Raw genomic sequence first — 16,436 nt, forward strand, 5'->3', positions numbered from 1 at the left:
ACTAACAAATGCTACAAAATCACCTACAAAATAAATAAGGGATAACCTTATGATTTTATCAAAATTTTACAGATTGATTGGGATCAGTTTTACTCAGCGTGACATATTTAGTTAACCTGAACATAAATTATTGTCACAATGACATTTATCAATGCAAACATGAGTGATATCTACCAATTTAATATTTAATTTTGTGTGCTCACCACAATTTCTTGTGGCCAGCATGGCCAGGTTTTCTATTCTCCAAAACTATATTGTGTACATAATTAAAATGAGATACAGCTGCAAATATTCTTTATATCAAAAAACAATTATTACTTTGCTGACAAGGAACCTTTTACTGAAATCTGCTCTAAATACATTAATATATATTATCTTAATGGATTTCTTTTCTATTGAAAAGGTATCATAAACCTAAATCTTCACAGCAATAAGCAGTGAAGAGAAACATGCTTTCAGTGTGTCATGTACAACTAAGAATAGTAACTGAGACAAGTCCTTCACAACAAAAGTAATGCACAGAGATCCACTACAATGCAAAACTAAAATCTCCTTCAAGTTCAGGTTAAAAGACAAGAGAAATTAACACAATCTTCAGACAAATGAAGAAATACAGGGTTCATTCACTAGAGTAAATCTACTGTAAAACTCCGGCAATTCAGCCATTCATGAAGCACTTTCACCAATTAAATGCCTTCCTTCACAAGAGGTATTTCCCTCAAAGCACGGGATCTTCTTAGTCTACAGTATGATTCAATAAACACCAAGCAAAAATAATAGTTGTCCCTAACTGCTCTGAGAGAACAATTAGCACTCACCAGATTATTTTTTCTGGTAAATTCCTGTTTTGTGGTTACAGTCTAACAGATCTTGGCTTGCAGAAACGTTCACTGAAAGTCTGAAATATTTCTATTTCAAGCAAGTACTGCAGCACGTCTCAGAAAAGAAATTTAAAATATCAATTTGAATGTTTGCAGATAACTAAAAATACTGGAATTAATACTAGAAATTGTATGTTGGCAAAGAAATGAATACATCAGATGAGCAGATTCTTTTCGTGCAACCTATGCTCTTCTGTCCTCAGTGCTTCCTCTACCTTTCACTTACATAAAATGACAGCATGGAAATTCCAGCTTATCACTCTGAATCTACGAAGAGCTGTGCAGTCTGAACCATTTAAATCAGGCAAAATTTTCTAAATAAAATATAAAAATATGATAAAAATGTTGATGAATCATTACTAACTGGCAAACTCAGAGTTACTTTTAAACATTGAAAATTTTGAACCTATTGCACACATAATGATACTGAACAGCTTCTGCAAAAGACAAGCAAGCTCTATTTGCTGTACAAATATATTTGCGCATAAATATAAAGGGATATTTGTGTGCAGCATATTTGCCTAACTCTCCTGAGAAATGACAGTCCACTGTTTCCAAAGTTGATCTTCCATTGAGAAGAAACAGACCTGCTGAATGCAGCTTATTATTAAGTAACATGAATAAATCACCAGCACAGGTAAGGAACTGGGTACAGATAGCATTCATAAATTCTTTAGTTTCTGTGCCACACAGCACTCTCAGTAAATGCTCGTAGCAAGGTGTGTATTAAATATTCATCTGTGCACCTGCCAGCACCTTGAGCAGAAGCAAGGATATGAAGCACAATGCAAAGGGGACACAGCAATTCGCTCCCTGCACCTTGGCTCTGTTTCAAAGCTTACATTCTCACTGCTCTCCCTGCTGCTTGCTTTACCCTCCCAGGTGCTGCACTGCCACTGAGGGGCTGACAACCATTGTTTTGGCCCAAGGCCTTCCTCAAGGAGGCTGGCATAGAGTCAGACAATGACAATACAACACCTGTAATCAGAAAACAGTATAGAGGGTGGGTTTGGTTGGTTGGTTGGTTTTGTACTGGAACAAGCTTTCATTGTATTAATTTTTTTTAATTAAGTGGAATCTTTTGAGTGTATTCTGGTTTTAGGTGCACAAAAGCTAGGTTGTACAGAAGCACAAGCTGCAAAACCCAACCCCAAAATGATGAATACTGTTCAAGATATAGCAAATTTGCTTTATTTCATATGCTTTATTTAATCCAGTCACTGTGTCCCTTAATCCAATGTTGAATAAAGCATTTCTTTGAAGATATGGAAAGTAAAAATGAATGGCTATTCTGAATTACAATGTATAAAACACTTCAACCATTTATTTTGACAATTTACCCATTCACCTATTCAAGTGATATCATTCTTATCTGGGATTACTGAACCACAACGGCAAATACTATAGAAATAGTCCAACATGCAGAGAAATTTAACAATAGGGGTGTTTTTAAATATTCAACTCATTTATGTAAAAAGAAAACCAAAACCAGAAACATAAGCAGTTATTCTAATGAGATAGAAATACCAGGAAATTTTGGAGGCTTTGATCAAGTTAACAAAAAATAAATGTTTATTAGGTAAGTCAAGAGTTACCCAAAGGTGCATCTCCAAACTAAGGATATAACACCTGAGAATAATAGTGCATCTATGACAATTTGAAACAGTTAAATATTTGTACTAAGACAGATTTTTATATTTGTTAAAAATACAGAATTTAAACCATGAAATACTGCACTTTAAACCAGAAAATACTCCAAATCTGGTGCATACATAGATTCACCATGAGTTTCAGTCATGAAAATCTTGGCTTGCAGGATCAGGCCACTGGCAAAGATCCAGCAACTTAATTAATTTAAATTAGCATAACAAAAGGATGAACAAATCTTCACTGTGAAATATCCAGTTAAAATAGAGAAAGGGCAAGGTTTTATGCCTGACTTTTTACTCCCAGTATTGGTTTACAATGTAAATGACTCAAATGATATTTAAATTTATTTTCAGATTATTTTGATGACTATTTAAAAAAACCAAAGTGATGTAGTAAAGAGAGGTTAAAATGGTATGGCTTCATATATAATGAAATTTAGATGAAGCAAAGGTACTTGGTGTGACACTGATTTTTCTTGGATGGCTCTATCTCTTCAACTCAAGAAAAACAAAATTCTAAATTCTGTATGGAGGAGATAATGTAGCAATATTTCAATGTAGGATAGTTTATTACATAAACAGTATGTACAAATTCTAAACATGAAAATAGTGAGTAAAAGAAATCAGACTCTATTTACATTTAAATTTTTTTACAAAATGTTTTTACAAGAAGTGTATTTTTTTTCTCTAAATAACAGGACAAACACATAAGACCAATCCTTTTGTATTACATACATAAATAAATATTGACTTTAAATGACTGTTATAGGAACATAATTTCTACAGCCAATTTGGGTAACAGAGAAGCACTTCTGTTACCTCTACTACAATATAATTAAGTAAAAAGGAAAAATTTTACATATAGAGCTCTGTTAATTACTTCATAAATTGTACCTTGCTAATATATCAGTAGAGGTAATACAGTCGTTACATTTCATGCCCACAACTGAACAATGAGTTTTGGCATGCAAACCCATATATAATCATCAACATCTGCAGGCATCCATTTACATTTTTTTAAATAAAGGGTTCTCTTAATCATTGAAAACTACATGCAACAGCTTATTAGTATCATATTCCTGGTTAAAATGCACAAGTTTGCATAACATTATTTTAGTAATTGATGTTCACAGGTACTGATCAAAAGGGTAGGAACATACTTGGCACATAGTATAAGAAAATGAATTAATAAATAAGTCAATATCACTATGACATTTACATATACACAAACAAAAATAAAAATTTTATGGTGTTGTACACAGAATTTAGAACTGTCTGGTTCCCCCACTTTGCTTTACAAGGCCCTGATTTAAGACAAATCTTTGACATCCATCTTTAAAACAAACTTTGACATCCATGCTTGGCTTGAAGCATCACTAAAGCTGCACAGGTTTACTTCTATCCAACTGACTTCCTTTGTGTCAGCCTTCCTGAATCAGGACCTGCTTATTAGAAACTCTCCCTGACTCCAGCTGGGAGCATGGAGATGAAAGTATTGTGAAATAAATTGACTCAGTATTAAGGTTTCTATATAGCTCTGCTAACACCAATGGTAAAATTCCCATTCACATTAGCAATGGCTTTGTGTGTGACCATGCCAAATAACAATGTCAATGTCAACATTGCTACACCATGTCCTCAGCTCTTTCTGAAGCCAGTAAGTTGAGGATGATCAGTGTTTAAAAAATCAGATTTCTTATTTATTGTCTGCGTGCAATATTCTTAATGAATATTCAAGTTGGTACACATGGATGATACAGCACAAGTTCTGTCTTATTTTCTTCTGCTCTACAAACAACTCAAAAACGGTCAAAAAAAAGATATAACAAGAACAAACCATTTTTTTCTTAAACAAAAATCACCAATGAACAAAAAAATCCACTTCACAAAGCAGTTAGCAAAAATAGCATAATCTTATAATTCTCCTTTAAGAAATAAAGATAAACAAAATGCATCCTGAATTCAACTGACAAATTCATCAGAATCGTACACTGTAAATAATACATTAGTGTAAAGGTGCAGAATATCTTAAAACATCCCAATATCTCTAATATCATTCTGATATTAACTCTGAATTACACAACATCATTAGAGAAAATAAATCTTTAACTAGTGAATTAAGTAGCAAATTGCAATTCTATTGCTGAATTAAATGTTTAATGTGGCTTAGTCTAGTAAATTAGGACAATACCCTGTATGATTCAGCAAACAAAGCTTTAGAATTAGGCACTAAAAACTTCAAATCGGTACTGCTAAATTTAAAAAAAAATCAGGAAATCACTCACAGCTGGAAATTTAACATCCATGCATAAGCTTTGTTGACTTTGTATTTTTCATTTTTGATTTGGAGGGTGACTTGAAAGGTGAGTTGATAAGATCATTTGTAGAAGGAAAAAAAATAATTTACATCTTAGTGGACTCTATATAATACACTTGATCAATATATTTCTGCTGTATCAACTTTTGGTTTAGATCAATCTACTTCAGAAGGGAAAACCTCTCAATGTTCTTCCACAGTACCTTGTTACTTGGAACAGACAAATGCTTCAGAGAGAATGGGATCAGCAAACAGTAACCATTTTGATTCATCTCCAAAGGATGAGGGTATGATGACTCAGGGCTCCTAACTTCCTGCTTATCTCCAATGAATTGCATCATTGTGTCAAAGACCAACATCTATGTTCCATGCTTTACAGGGTCACTATGAATGAAATGCAATTTCATTATCATTAATCAAGTCACTGTAGATTTGATCCAGCACAACTAGAACAGACTGTGATTGAAAGGTTTGGACACAATTCATCAGAGAAGACTGAGGTAATCACTTTCCCTGATCCTGCTGATCCAGCAAACACCACAAAGATCACTTCTAGACTCATCTACGCCCTGTGCAATCCAAATATGAAAGCAGTGCTGCACACCACTCCAATGCAAATTGGAGTAAAAACATACACATAAAACATTTCCATCCTGACAAAAATATCTCAGACTTTGGCCTTCTGAAAATAAACCTTTATACTACAGATTTTTTGAAGAAAAGTTCATTTGCTAACTTGCTAACGTATCTTGGAAAATAGAGGAAGGAATTAAAAGCACCTTTAATGTATTTTAAGCTATTGTTAAAGGCCCAAACCATGTAGCAATAGAAAATGTCTGGGAAAATTCTTGGTCACTAAGTGAATATCAAAAAACACAACAAGCAAAATAGAAAAAGAATGGAAAAAAGCCCTTTAAAAATGAAGGTAAAAATGTAGAAAAATTGTAACGAGCAAGTGATCAGAAATTAATGCAGTCCCCTTCTCCCCCTGTGGTATTAATGCTGTAAACTTCAGTATAGACAAACTGAATATTTCGTGGACATTCTACTATGATAAATGTAGCTCCGATCCTCAGTTTCAAATAGGTATTTCTTCATATTTGCTTTTTCACAAAACAGTTTGTCACCAAGACAAGGGAAATACATTGACCACTAATGTCTGAGCTCCTCTTACTGAATATCTCAGAAAAATATGAAGCACAGGTGAGTCTGTAGCATCTGCTAGTAGAAAAAGTGGCCACTTTGTCAAGTTGGACTCAAGTTTCGAGGTACATTAGCCTGATGTGATTCAAGGAGCAATGGAAACAGCGCCAAAGAATTCAGGAGCACTTTGAACATCTTGAACATTAAGAGTTGATTATGGGTATTTGTATGGATGTTTATTGGCAGATACTTTCCACCCTCTCAATAATAAATCCAAGCAGTTTCTGTTTACTATTGAGACATGTGTCTCTGTGTGACAAATTATTCTAGACAGTTTATATTGCACTATGAAGGCAATATGAATTCCCTTATGGTTAAAAAGGGCACCCTTTGTCTAAATTTGAAAAATTAATTCAAATAAACTATAAGCCAATGTTTTCCAGATGCCAGAATATTGTCACATAATTCTTTCTGTAAGCAGAACAGCAAAATAGAGCCAATACATCCATCCTTCTGTTCTAAAGATCCACAGGGAAAAGAAATATGTGCATCAAAATTCAAAGCCAAAAAGTAGCTCTACAGCTACTTGAATAATAAATGTGCCTCAGAATTTCAGTTTCTAAAACTTTAATGTTAACTATTCAGATTTTTAACTAGAAAATTGGTGTTTCTATTCAAGGTAATATTACACCTTGAAATATTATATATAAAAAAATTTTAAGTAAGACTTTAAGAGATAGTCTTCCAGGACCTATCAATTAATTGCATTCATTGCCACCAATTTTAAACAAGACTATTAACTGCCATTTGTTTCTCTACAATGGTATTTCTGCTCTGTATATTCTTTAACTATTAACTATATTAATAGAAGATCTACATGATAGAGCATCACCACTTTAGACCAGATGGGTAATACATATGTATCATCATCCTGCTCCATGGTGACACTGCAGTTATTAAAAACTGGGTATTTTAGGGTTTCTGCTACTGGTATTTATTTTACTTATGTCCTTATTTCAGACATATGGAGATATTCTTTAATAGCAAAATACACTAGGGCTTAAATTGGTGACAGGCAGGGCTTTAAGTAAAATAGGCAATTTAAATCCACTGATGAGAACATGGCCTCTTTCAAAAGTATGGATACATCACAGGACCTTGCAAATAGTAACACTGAATTCAGTAATGGAAAAAGCTGTATACACTGGACCGTTTCAACCTACTTTAAACACAGAATATGAAAACATTATAATGAACACACTTCTAATTTTCTCACAGGTGTTGAGTTGGATGTGATCTTCAGTTTGTTGAATAGTTCTGGTACTGAAATGATAACCTGCAGTATGATTCATCCTGGTCATGGTGCAAATATAATTCTTCATGGCTAAACTACAGAGAAGTAGATACAGATAGTACAGGATGGTAACTTCCATTGGAAAACTGGGTTCACTGCTCCAACAGATGTGCCGTTACCTAGCCCTCATTTGGGAGCTCAGTTTTTTTCCCTTAGTTATTTGTATAATCTTCTGAAACAGTCTAGTATTTCTCCGGGGGTGGCTTGTAGTGATGTGGATGATGTTGCTTCAGATGAGGTCCTAAACAAAGAACAGGAAATTATGCACATATCAAATCCTGGATATGTAAAGCCAACATTTACCTGTACTGAAAAGGCTCTGTGAGACCTTCAACTTTCAATCCTACAGCTTGTAAGTGCTATGCCTGTGCTGACAACTATGTGCATGTTCAGTCCAAGCAACTTTAGTGGGCCCACAAAAGGACAAAAAGATTCAAGCAGACAAATTTTGAATGAATTAATTGTATTTTTTACTTGGCTTTGCAACACTGAGCTGTATTTTTCAGAAACACATGAAGTGCTGGAAATGGCCATCAAGAGGTTTGCACTGGTTTAGAAATATGATCAAGCTCTAGCCATGCTTGACCGAGTGAACCCAGAAAAATCTAATCTTGAAAGCTATGTGGTCCTCCAGGCAGCAGCTGGAGGACAAACCAACTCTGAATCCCAAGTGCTATAGGCATAAGCCAAAGAGCTGTGGCTGCAACGAATGGCAAATGTTAGACCACAGAAACTGAGTGAGAGAAAGACTGGATTAGCTTCCATTGTTGCTGACGGACAATTACGGGGGACAAAATGCCAGTATTTTCACACATCTTAAGTTTATGGAATGCAACTGGAATCAGTAAAAATTCTAAGGCTTGAAAAAGCTCTTTACATGTGGAGGATTGAAATTTTGTAACACGTCACCACTGCATGTCAGAACAGTGTAGTGCTTACTGTGGGGTGCAAATGGAGGAAGGTCAGGCGTTCGGAAGGATTTAATTGTAGCTGGCCCTTCCCCACCAGTCGTCAGCACTTGAACTTCCAAGCGGTACAGCATCGATGGCCTCAGGTTGGGCACGGTGAGTACATAATGATCCTAAAAAAAATAAATCACTTTTAATTCTCAGACCACCCAAAAATAAAACACAGTTGCTCTACTCACACACATCAGGCATTTAAACAGGTTTTATCACTGTCAGCGCCCACAAATTATTTTCATAGAACTCCGTTAAAAGGATTTAACGTATGCATCACTTTGTTGAGAGAGTTTGTTTTGAATTTTTTGCTTGCCATTTCCTTTGAACAGACACATTTTTAACCATAATAGTATGGTTTAATGTGTACAAGGTCCAAGTTGTTACAGAGTGTTATGGAAAGTGTGCTCATCACTTTAGGGCTGTACTCATCACTAAAAAATGAATAAAAATGTAACTTCCTAACCATTCTTTTTAACAAACATGTTCATTACATACACTTGCTTTTATTTTGGATTTGCATGTGAATTCTACTAATTGGTAATTTAAGTAGTGGCTGGCCTGGGGCCACTTCTGCAGCTGGTGAAAAAAAAAGGGTGACCACACTAATTTCAGATTTGTCCCAGTTGCACCATAAGAATTTGTCTTCTGCTCTTAAGGTCATTTATGGCATGTTGGACTCACTTTTCACTGCTCTATACCTTTTGTGGTCACTCAGACATGTGGAAAATAATTTCAAAGTAATTTTATAGAAACTTTCAGATGGGAATACCTCTGGCTAAAGACTGACAGATATTAAGGAATTGGAAGTCATTAATCTAAATCAAAATCAAAACTATAAATCAAAGCATCATCTGCATTAAGCTGTAACAAATCATTCATCTTATTCCAAGCTGAAAAGGCCCAGGAAGGGGACAGTTGGAGCAGTGACGCCAGACAGTGTGGGCACAGGGTGTTCCTGCCACCAGCCAGGCTGGTCTGGCCAGGAATCTGCAGGACAAGTTATTCTGGTTGGCACTGTACCCGCCCCATGCAGGGAAGCCAAAGAGAGCTGTGGGAATAACTTTGGTTATTCCTGTGGGATAATTTGCTGCTATTGCCAGAGCAGATAGTAAAGGGGAAAGGAGAGAGAGAAAAAATGGGGGGAAATGTGTTGTTCTCCTGGAAAATTATCACATAATTTGCCTTTAACAGACGTGGCTGAAGCTGTTCCATCTCATATAAAATACTGCATGTGTAGGGGAGAGAGAGGAGTGCAAATATTGCACTTGTTCACTCACTCTGCTCATTCAGGTGCTCCTCCAGCACTCGGGCCCTGTGCATTTCAGCCCTGGTTGTGTAAATACTACATTTTTAGTCAGAGTGAATGGTCCTCAGCATAAAATACCCTAAATTTTCATGGTTTCTGAGAGACGGAAGATACTGTTTCAACTCAAATCAGAGCCTTCTGCAAGTTAACCAGGTGCCATAAACAGACAGATACATACAGTGATAGATAATTAAAGGAATCTCCAGGAATCTACAGTAGCGAACACACAGATAAAAAAACTAAAGCATAACACAATGAAAAGGAGTGTTTTAAATAAAATTTTATATGTATTTCAGATCTAACTGGATCAAAAGCTTACAAAAAAGAATAGAAATTCTAAATAAAATATATGCTCCTCCTGAAAAAAGAAGATGGCAACCAGAGTGAACATCAGTATCTCATGGTCTGTTGACACTGGCAGCAGAGTTTGAATGAAGGTTTCTTCACCTGCCTCTGCCAGAAGAGGAACTGAAATAGCAAAGGCCATCTTAGAGAAAATAAGGGGAAGAATTAAAATTGGTAATTTTTGCACAGTCAATAAACAGTGAAACCTACTTCTCCTTAAAATTATTTGTCCATTGGACTATGGTGTATATTGATTGGGGGGAAAGTGATTTTTTTTTTTTTTTCAGAGCAGTAAGTGACTGAAAGGAAGAGAAAATTCTCTTAAATTCCTCAACTTGGACACCAAATAATTAATAAAACCAGAGTATTGGTTAAGTTGAACAGCCCGATCATCAAAAGAAAGTAAGAACTATCTTTTGCTACACAGATGATCTTGTCTTCCCGTCAGGCATTTCTCAGATAAAGGTTGCTAATTTGAAAATTGTGCACATTAAAATGTTTGATGCATCATCAAGAATAGTGGCTATGCTTTGTATCTCGAGCAAGGAGGAAAATATTAAGCACTTCCTGCTCCAACTTACCTGCAGAGCCAGAGAGTTTGACATCTACACCACCACTAAACATTACAAATGAGCCGCAGACACACAAACTTAGGCAAAAGAAAGTAACAAACAACTTACTGCTGGCAGTATCTGTGACTGCGAGATGATGCTGTTGGGCAAACTGTTCTGCCGGCTCTCTGTGGTCACTTCTGCCCAAGTGACCTGAAACCCTGTCATGGGCTGGTGCAGGTCTGCCTTAGATATCTTCCAGGAAAAATGACCAGTGATGTTACCTTCCTGAACAATGAAAGACGCAGACAGATTCTCGGGTTTGGCCAACACTTTGGGTAGAACTGGCACTATAAATTTGGAAAGCAAAAAAAGACAAGCTGAACTTTTAAAGATAATCTTCAATAATATTCATTTAATTTCACAAATCAAGGTCAGGCAGAGGTCTGTTTCTGGTGTTACACAGGATCCAGTCAGCTTTCTACCACCATGTTTTCAGTGTTAACCAAAGCCTATCTTTGATACATTCCACTGACATTTTGGGCCAAATTCAAACTTCAGATAAAATGCTCTCAGCTCCAGATACAGGAAGGAAAGCTATGGCATGTAAAGACCTAAGTGCCTCATTCATGGGGAGCCATTCTCCTGCTCCTCATATTTCAGAAAACCTGAGCTCTGACTTGGAGTTTTGGGGCCACAAGAAAATGCACAGGGTAGCACAGAACTCTGTAATTCAGGCAAAAAGTAAAATTCATGCTCTAAAACTGTAGTACAAGTTAATAGGGGCACTCTGATTAGGGGGAAGTGATACCTGAGTTGCAATTGCCCAGGAAGGCTGTAATGCTGGGAACTGTCAGGACAGGCATAAAGGAAAGGGCAGTGATGGCCAGCAGAGTTCTGGGTGACTTATGGAGCATGGAGGTACTCTTGGGAACAGGAGGGACTCAGCGTGAGAGGGCTACCCTCCAACAAGAGAGGTATCCACACTTGGCAGTGCAAAGCCATGGCTGACCTGAACCAGGACTAGCTGACCCCAGAGGTCCTCTCAAACCAGTATCTCCATAATTCTGCAACTTCCATAACCCTCTAGCTACACATTGTGACAATGCCTTAAAAGATATGAAGGCCTGTGTTTCTTATTTGAGAGCAGAATTAACCTAAACAAAATCAAACTGAAAAAGCAGCCTGCATCTGCAGCAAAACATTGGAAAGATGGGCCATGCCACTACAATCGTGCTTACAGTTATCATCCATCATTATAATACAACTGGGAAACTGTTCTTCCTTACAAAAAAAACCCCAACTATGTCGTAACAAATGTTATTGTATATATCTAAATATCCACTAAAATTACACTTAATTGAAAAAAAAGTAATAATATACTAGCCAAAATTGATACTGCTCTGTATTTCTGTTGATTTTCACGTAAGCTTTAGTCATATTTTTATTTGTTTTGAATCTTTCATTTCCTGCTCTAGAACTGCTTTTAAAGACTCTCTTTTGGTGATTATAAATGCATTTGGAACTATTTGGTAGTTCTCCAGATCATGCCTTACCTCCTTCAGCAGGACAATTAACGTGCTTGTGTTTTTTTTCTTTAAATGCAGAGCAAGGTGGGGTAACAAAGAAAGTACTCTCAGCCTTAAAACGACTTTTAGATTTTGCAGGCAGAACAGTTACTTTGTATTTGCATGAAAATGACAGGTCCTTCAGAATAATGTAGTTTTCCTACAATAAGAAAAACAAAAAGATCACATGCTACAAATAGAGCCCAAGGAAAAAAAGAAAAAAAAATAAGAACAAATTGAAAAATAACTTTGGCAAAAGATGAAACGTTTTCTCCAAGAGAAAATTTTCCTGGATGCTTAAGACATACCAACGTGGTTTTAACTCGGAGAAAAAAGCAAGTGTTGTCAATGTTATGATTATTTTCAGTAGTAAGATATCTTAGCATTGTATTTGAATATGCCCTTCAGTTCTACACAGTTCCTTCGACATGCTTCGACAAACTGACTTCTAATATTTAGAACAGTCTCCCTCAATGATGGCAGTGGGGGTAGCAATGTGAGGATATAAATGCTAATCGAATTAAATAAATGTAAGAAAGCTGAGTTAAGGTGCTGTAAATGACAGGCTTCATCTATGTTTAACTTTTTAAAAGCACATTTAAAGGTCAGCATGGCATTATGGATGCATATTTTTCCACTTCAGTACATTAAGTACTTCTATATTCTTATCAGGAAAAAAAACTCCACAGCTAAATAATACAAAGCACAAGTCTCTGTTTAAGGACAATGAGTGGAGAAGAAAACTTTACACAAAGTGTAAGAGTCCTGCTAAATTCTTACTGTTGTCTGAAGTACTTTTGAAAATTACAGTCTGAAAGCTTTAGCACAAATCATATGTGTAAAAAAATGGTTGGTTGGTTGGTTTTTATCCTGGAAAAATCTCTAATAAAACCTTACTGGCTAAGGTCAAAAGTCTTTCACTACCTTTTGGATCTTTAATTCCCTTCAGAATCACTAATTTCCCATGTTCTCCTGCATAACTCCCTCTTTTTTCTAATTGCAAATTAGTCTAACCTTCACTTGGAAGGTCATTTTCGATGGGACATACAGATTGGGCTGAGACTGGACTTTAGTCCCTGCCTTCCACCTGTCAGGAGAGTGGTCCAACAGATTTGGTGTCTCCTTAAAATTGTGACAGGACTATTTTTATTCATCATGACAGGGCCTAAATGCTCAACACTGAAAGTGTAAGGCCTTTGTACTCCTTGACCTACACATATCCAGCACTAAACGTTTTGTACATCGGCCTTCGTCTGTTTGCTTGTAGTTAGCTTCTTCCTCAGAAGAAACACAGAGAAGTACATTGGATGAACTACCAAAAAATGATTGAAAGCAAGTAAATTCATTAATCCCACAATGCATTTGGACAGATGTCCAAACAGTCTTTCCTGACCTCTAGTGGAAATAAACTTCTTAAATGTTAAGTTTCTCCTATCTCCAGTGTTCATATCTTGAAATATTGCAAATGATCATAACATTATGTCAAAATAATTTTTTAAATCCACCTCTAATATTGCTTTGCTGACCCCATGAAGCAGTAAATCTTACAAGCTAACACCATTCTGTGTGACAAATTATGCCTTTTGATTTACTCTTTTACATGCCATTAATTCCCCTGAATTGATGGGGTAGTACAGGTCAGAGTAAGAAGGAAAGGTGAATTGTGATTTTGTCCATTCTCCATAACACACTAAATCAATCATGATGCACCAATCACATTACTCTGTTGTTCAAATAATGTGTTACAGAGACAGATGACACTTGATAGCAAACAAATTAAGTACAACGTACTGCCACTGCAATATATATTTGGGCTGACGTACTTACATGGAGCTTAGCTTCCCATCTGATATCTGTTCAACTTTCAGATTTAATATCTAGTATTTGTCACCTACAGTCCTTCTTTTCTTATCTATTATTCTCCTCAGGGTTGTGAAACTCACCTGCATGTCTAAAAGAAAACCTGGTTCATTAATTACTATTATTACTGTTCAGTATTTGCACTGTGCTATAGTCCTACATTATTAATTGCAGATAAAGCTCCACGTCCTATATGCCGTAGAAGTATATAAGTACTTAGTTAAGGAGTTCGTCTGATCTCATTTTCTGCGTAACAACAAAAACAAATAAAAGATTTCAGCCTAGTGTGGATTTAGGAAATCCAAGCAACCCCAAACCAGTCCAGATGCATAATTTTTATTTTTTGCCAAAGAGGAACATAAAAGAGAAAGCATCCTTACTGATCCATGAAACAGGGTATAACACATATTGTGTTATGTTACAGAACCATCCTTTCTCTTGCTGCCTAGGAACTACTCAGAGTCAAGCAGAAGGCTGAATGAAGACTTACATAAGTCAGCTCTGTTACTTTCCTAAGTCCTTTGGTGTCATTGTGTGCACAGGACTCCAGTAGCCAGTGGACTTGGAATTGATTCATGCTGCTATCTAAATGATATAAAAAGAGAGGAAAAGACATATATTATACATATATTTTCACCATTGCAACTCTTCTGGCTTCTCTGAATAAAAACAGAAGGACTTTTAAGAATTGTAGAGTTGGTAATTCCTCCACCTAAGCAATCTTTACTATAATGGAGAAAATATTATACACCAATGTAATTCAAACCTTGTATCAGCTAATGGATATAAATTTTAAAATAATGAAATTGCATTTTCAGATATGTCACCATATACTGCTTACATTAAAAAAAAAAAGAATTTAAATTGAGCATCAAAAAAAAAAAATCTCAGTGCAGCTACTTCCAATGATCCTGCAAATAATGGGACTGATTTTGTGTCAACTGCCTGACTGTTTATATTGTTAGAGCACTGCAATACTGCTGCCTGGCAGTGCCTGAGAAATCTGTGCCTGCAGATATGTGAAAATGCCTGCAAATCCCTGAGCTTTCTTCTTTCAGGATATGCTATAAAATCTGTTCTGTATCTGTCCAAATAAAATTCTAGTCTTGACTCTTATGAGTAATACTGAAAGCTTAAGTTTACTCCCATTTAAATCAATGACAAAACTTGCTGCAGTACCAACAGTATAAGCTTTCATCTTATTTCCAGCTCTTCTAGCTTTTTGTCTAATAATGCTTGAATAAGGAAGCAAAACAAAGAGCAATAAAGAATTGACAAAAGTAGTAAAACTCATTAGGTAGTGCAAGTAGTTCCTGACATTTTTCTGGATTTCATTCTCTATACAGGGAATGCAAAATTATGTCTGTTATTATTAATTAGCTCTGTATGACACAGCCACTAATATGCCTGACTGTGGGTTTCAGGATGGAAAACAAATATCTCTGACGCCTTAAGGGCTGATCTGGCATTAGACTGCTGTGAGCAGTTTGGATGAAGAAGAAAAGAATTGTATACTAAAGAGAAAATAACTAGTGCAGGAAACTAGCTGAAATGGCCCCTTGAAATAGATTTTTGCAGTAGCTGATCTTCATAACAACATGCATGCTAATTATTTTTGCAATTTCTTTGGAAACAATATTTCTTTCAAAAAGAAATCTCTAATAAAAGTACATTTCCTGCTTTGTGATTGTTCCCTCTCATTTAAAATAAATAAAGACATGGCTGTGTTTTTCCTTGTCCCTTCAAACTTTCCCACTTGATGTGCCTATTGGATGAAGACAAAAACTACTCACAGTGCATTTGTAAGCAGGTTTCATCTGATTTCATCTCTTCCAGTTCACTCCATTATCGAATCTCACCTGCTAGATGATCCTTAAAGGCTCTTCTGACCCAAACCATTCTATCATTCTATGATTATTTTGAACTATCTTCATGGGTGGAACTGCTCTTTGCAAAGATACAAAATGTGTATTTTCACTTGTAATACTTTTCATTTGCAATCTATAAATAAATCACTCTTCTTTGGCTAAACCTTTATCCAAGCCAATTAAACCTTCTAATTATCCAGCAGTAAGAGACTGGATAAAACACATTCCTAAGGTGGGTTACAAAATACCACTACACAGGCAACTGGGAAAACACAAATCCCAATCATCAAGACCTTACAACAGCTCAGCATTCAGACATATTGGTGTAGAGGTTTACTAGGCCTCTGTTCAGAAATGTAATTCGAGGTAGAATCATAGAATCATCAAAGGGTTTGGGTTGAAGACACTTTAAGGGTCTCTCAGTTCCAACCCCTCTACCATGGGCAAGGGAGACCTTCCACTAGACCAGGCTGCCCAATGCCCCATCCAACCTGGCTTTGTACACTACCAGGGATGGGAAAAAAATATTTATTTGCAGCTACTGCCACATTGGAACCCTCTTTGTATTTTCAGGCAGGTCCACCTCCATTCAGTATGTGAGCCTCTACTCCCAGACAGTTCCTTCCTTCCTT

The 16,436-nt window shown here is 36.1% G+C and overlaps 1 protein-coding gene across 1 annotated transcript in view; it reads right to left on the reverse strand.

Annotated features, from left to right (window-relative positions):
• Nucleotides 1-2,049: 2,049 nt before the first annotated feature.
• The window catches only part of ANOS1 (anosmin 1), a 134,559-nt gene continuing 120,172 nt past the window's right edge, over nt 2,050-16,436 (reverse strand). Inside the window, exons 10-14 of the mRNA XM_048328853.1 lie at nt 14,427-14,521; nt 12,065-12,236; nt 10,638-10,858; nt 8,284-8,425; nt 2,050-7,585 (exon numbers count right to left, since the gene is read on the reverse strand). Of these exons, the coding sequence (XP_048184810.1) occupies nt 7,527-7,585; nt 8,284-8,425; nt 10,638-10,858; nt 12,065-12,236; nt 14,427-14,521 (689 nt within the window). The 3' untranslated portion in view covers nt 2,050-7,526. The remainder of the gene's footprint in view (nt 7,586-8,283; nt 8,426-10,637; nt 10,859-12,064; nt 12,237-14,426; nt 14,522-16,436) is intronic.

The sequence above is a fragment of the Corvus hawaiiensis genome, chromosome 2, assembly GCF_020740725.1.
Source record: "Corvus hawaiiensis isolate bCorHaw1 chromosome 2, bCorHaw1.pri.cur, whole genome shotgun sequence".
Lineage (NCBI taxonomy): Eukaryota > Metazoa > Chordata > Aves > Passeriformes > Corvidae > Corvus > Corvus hawaiiensis.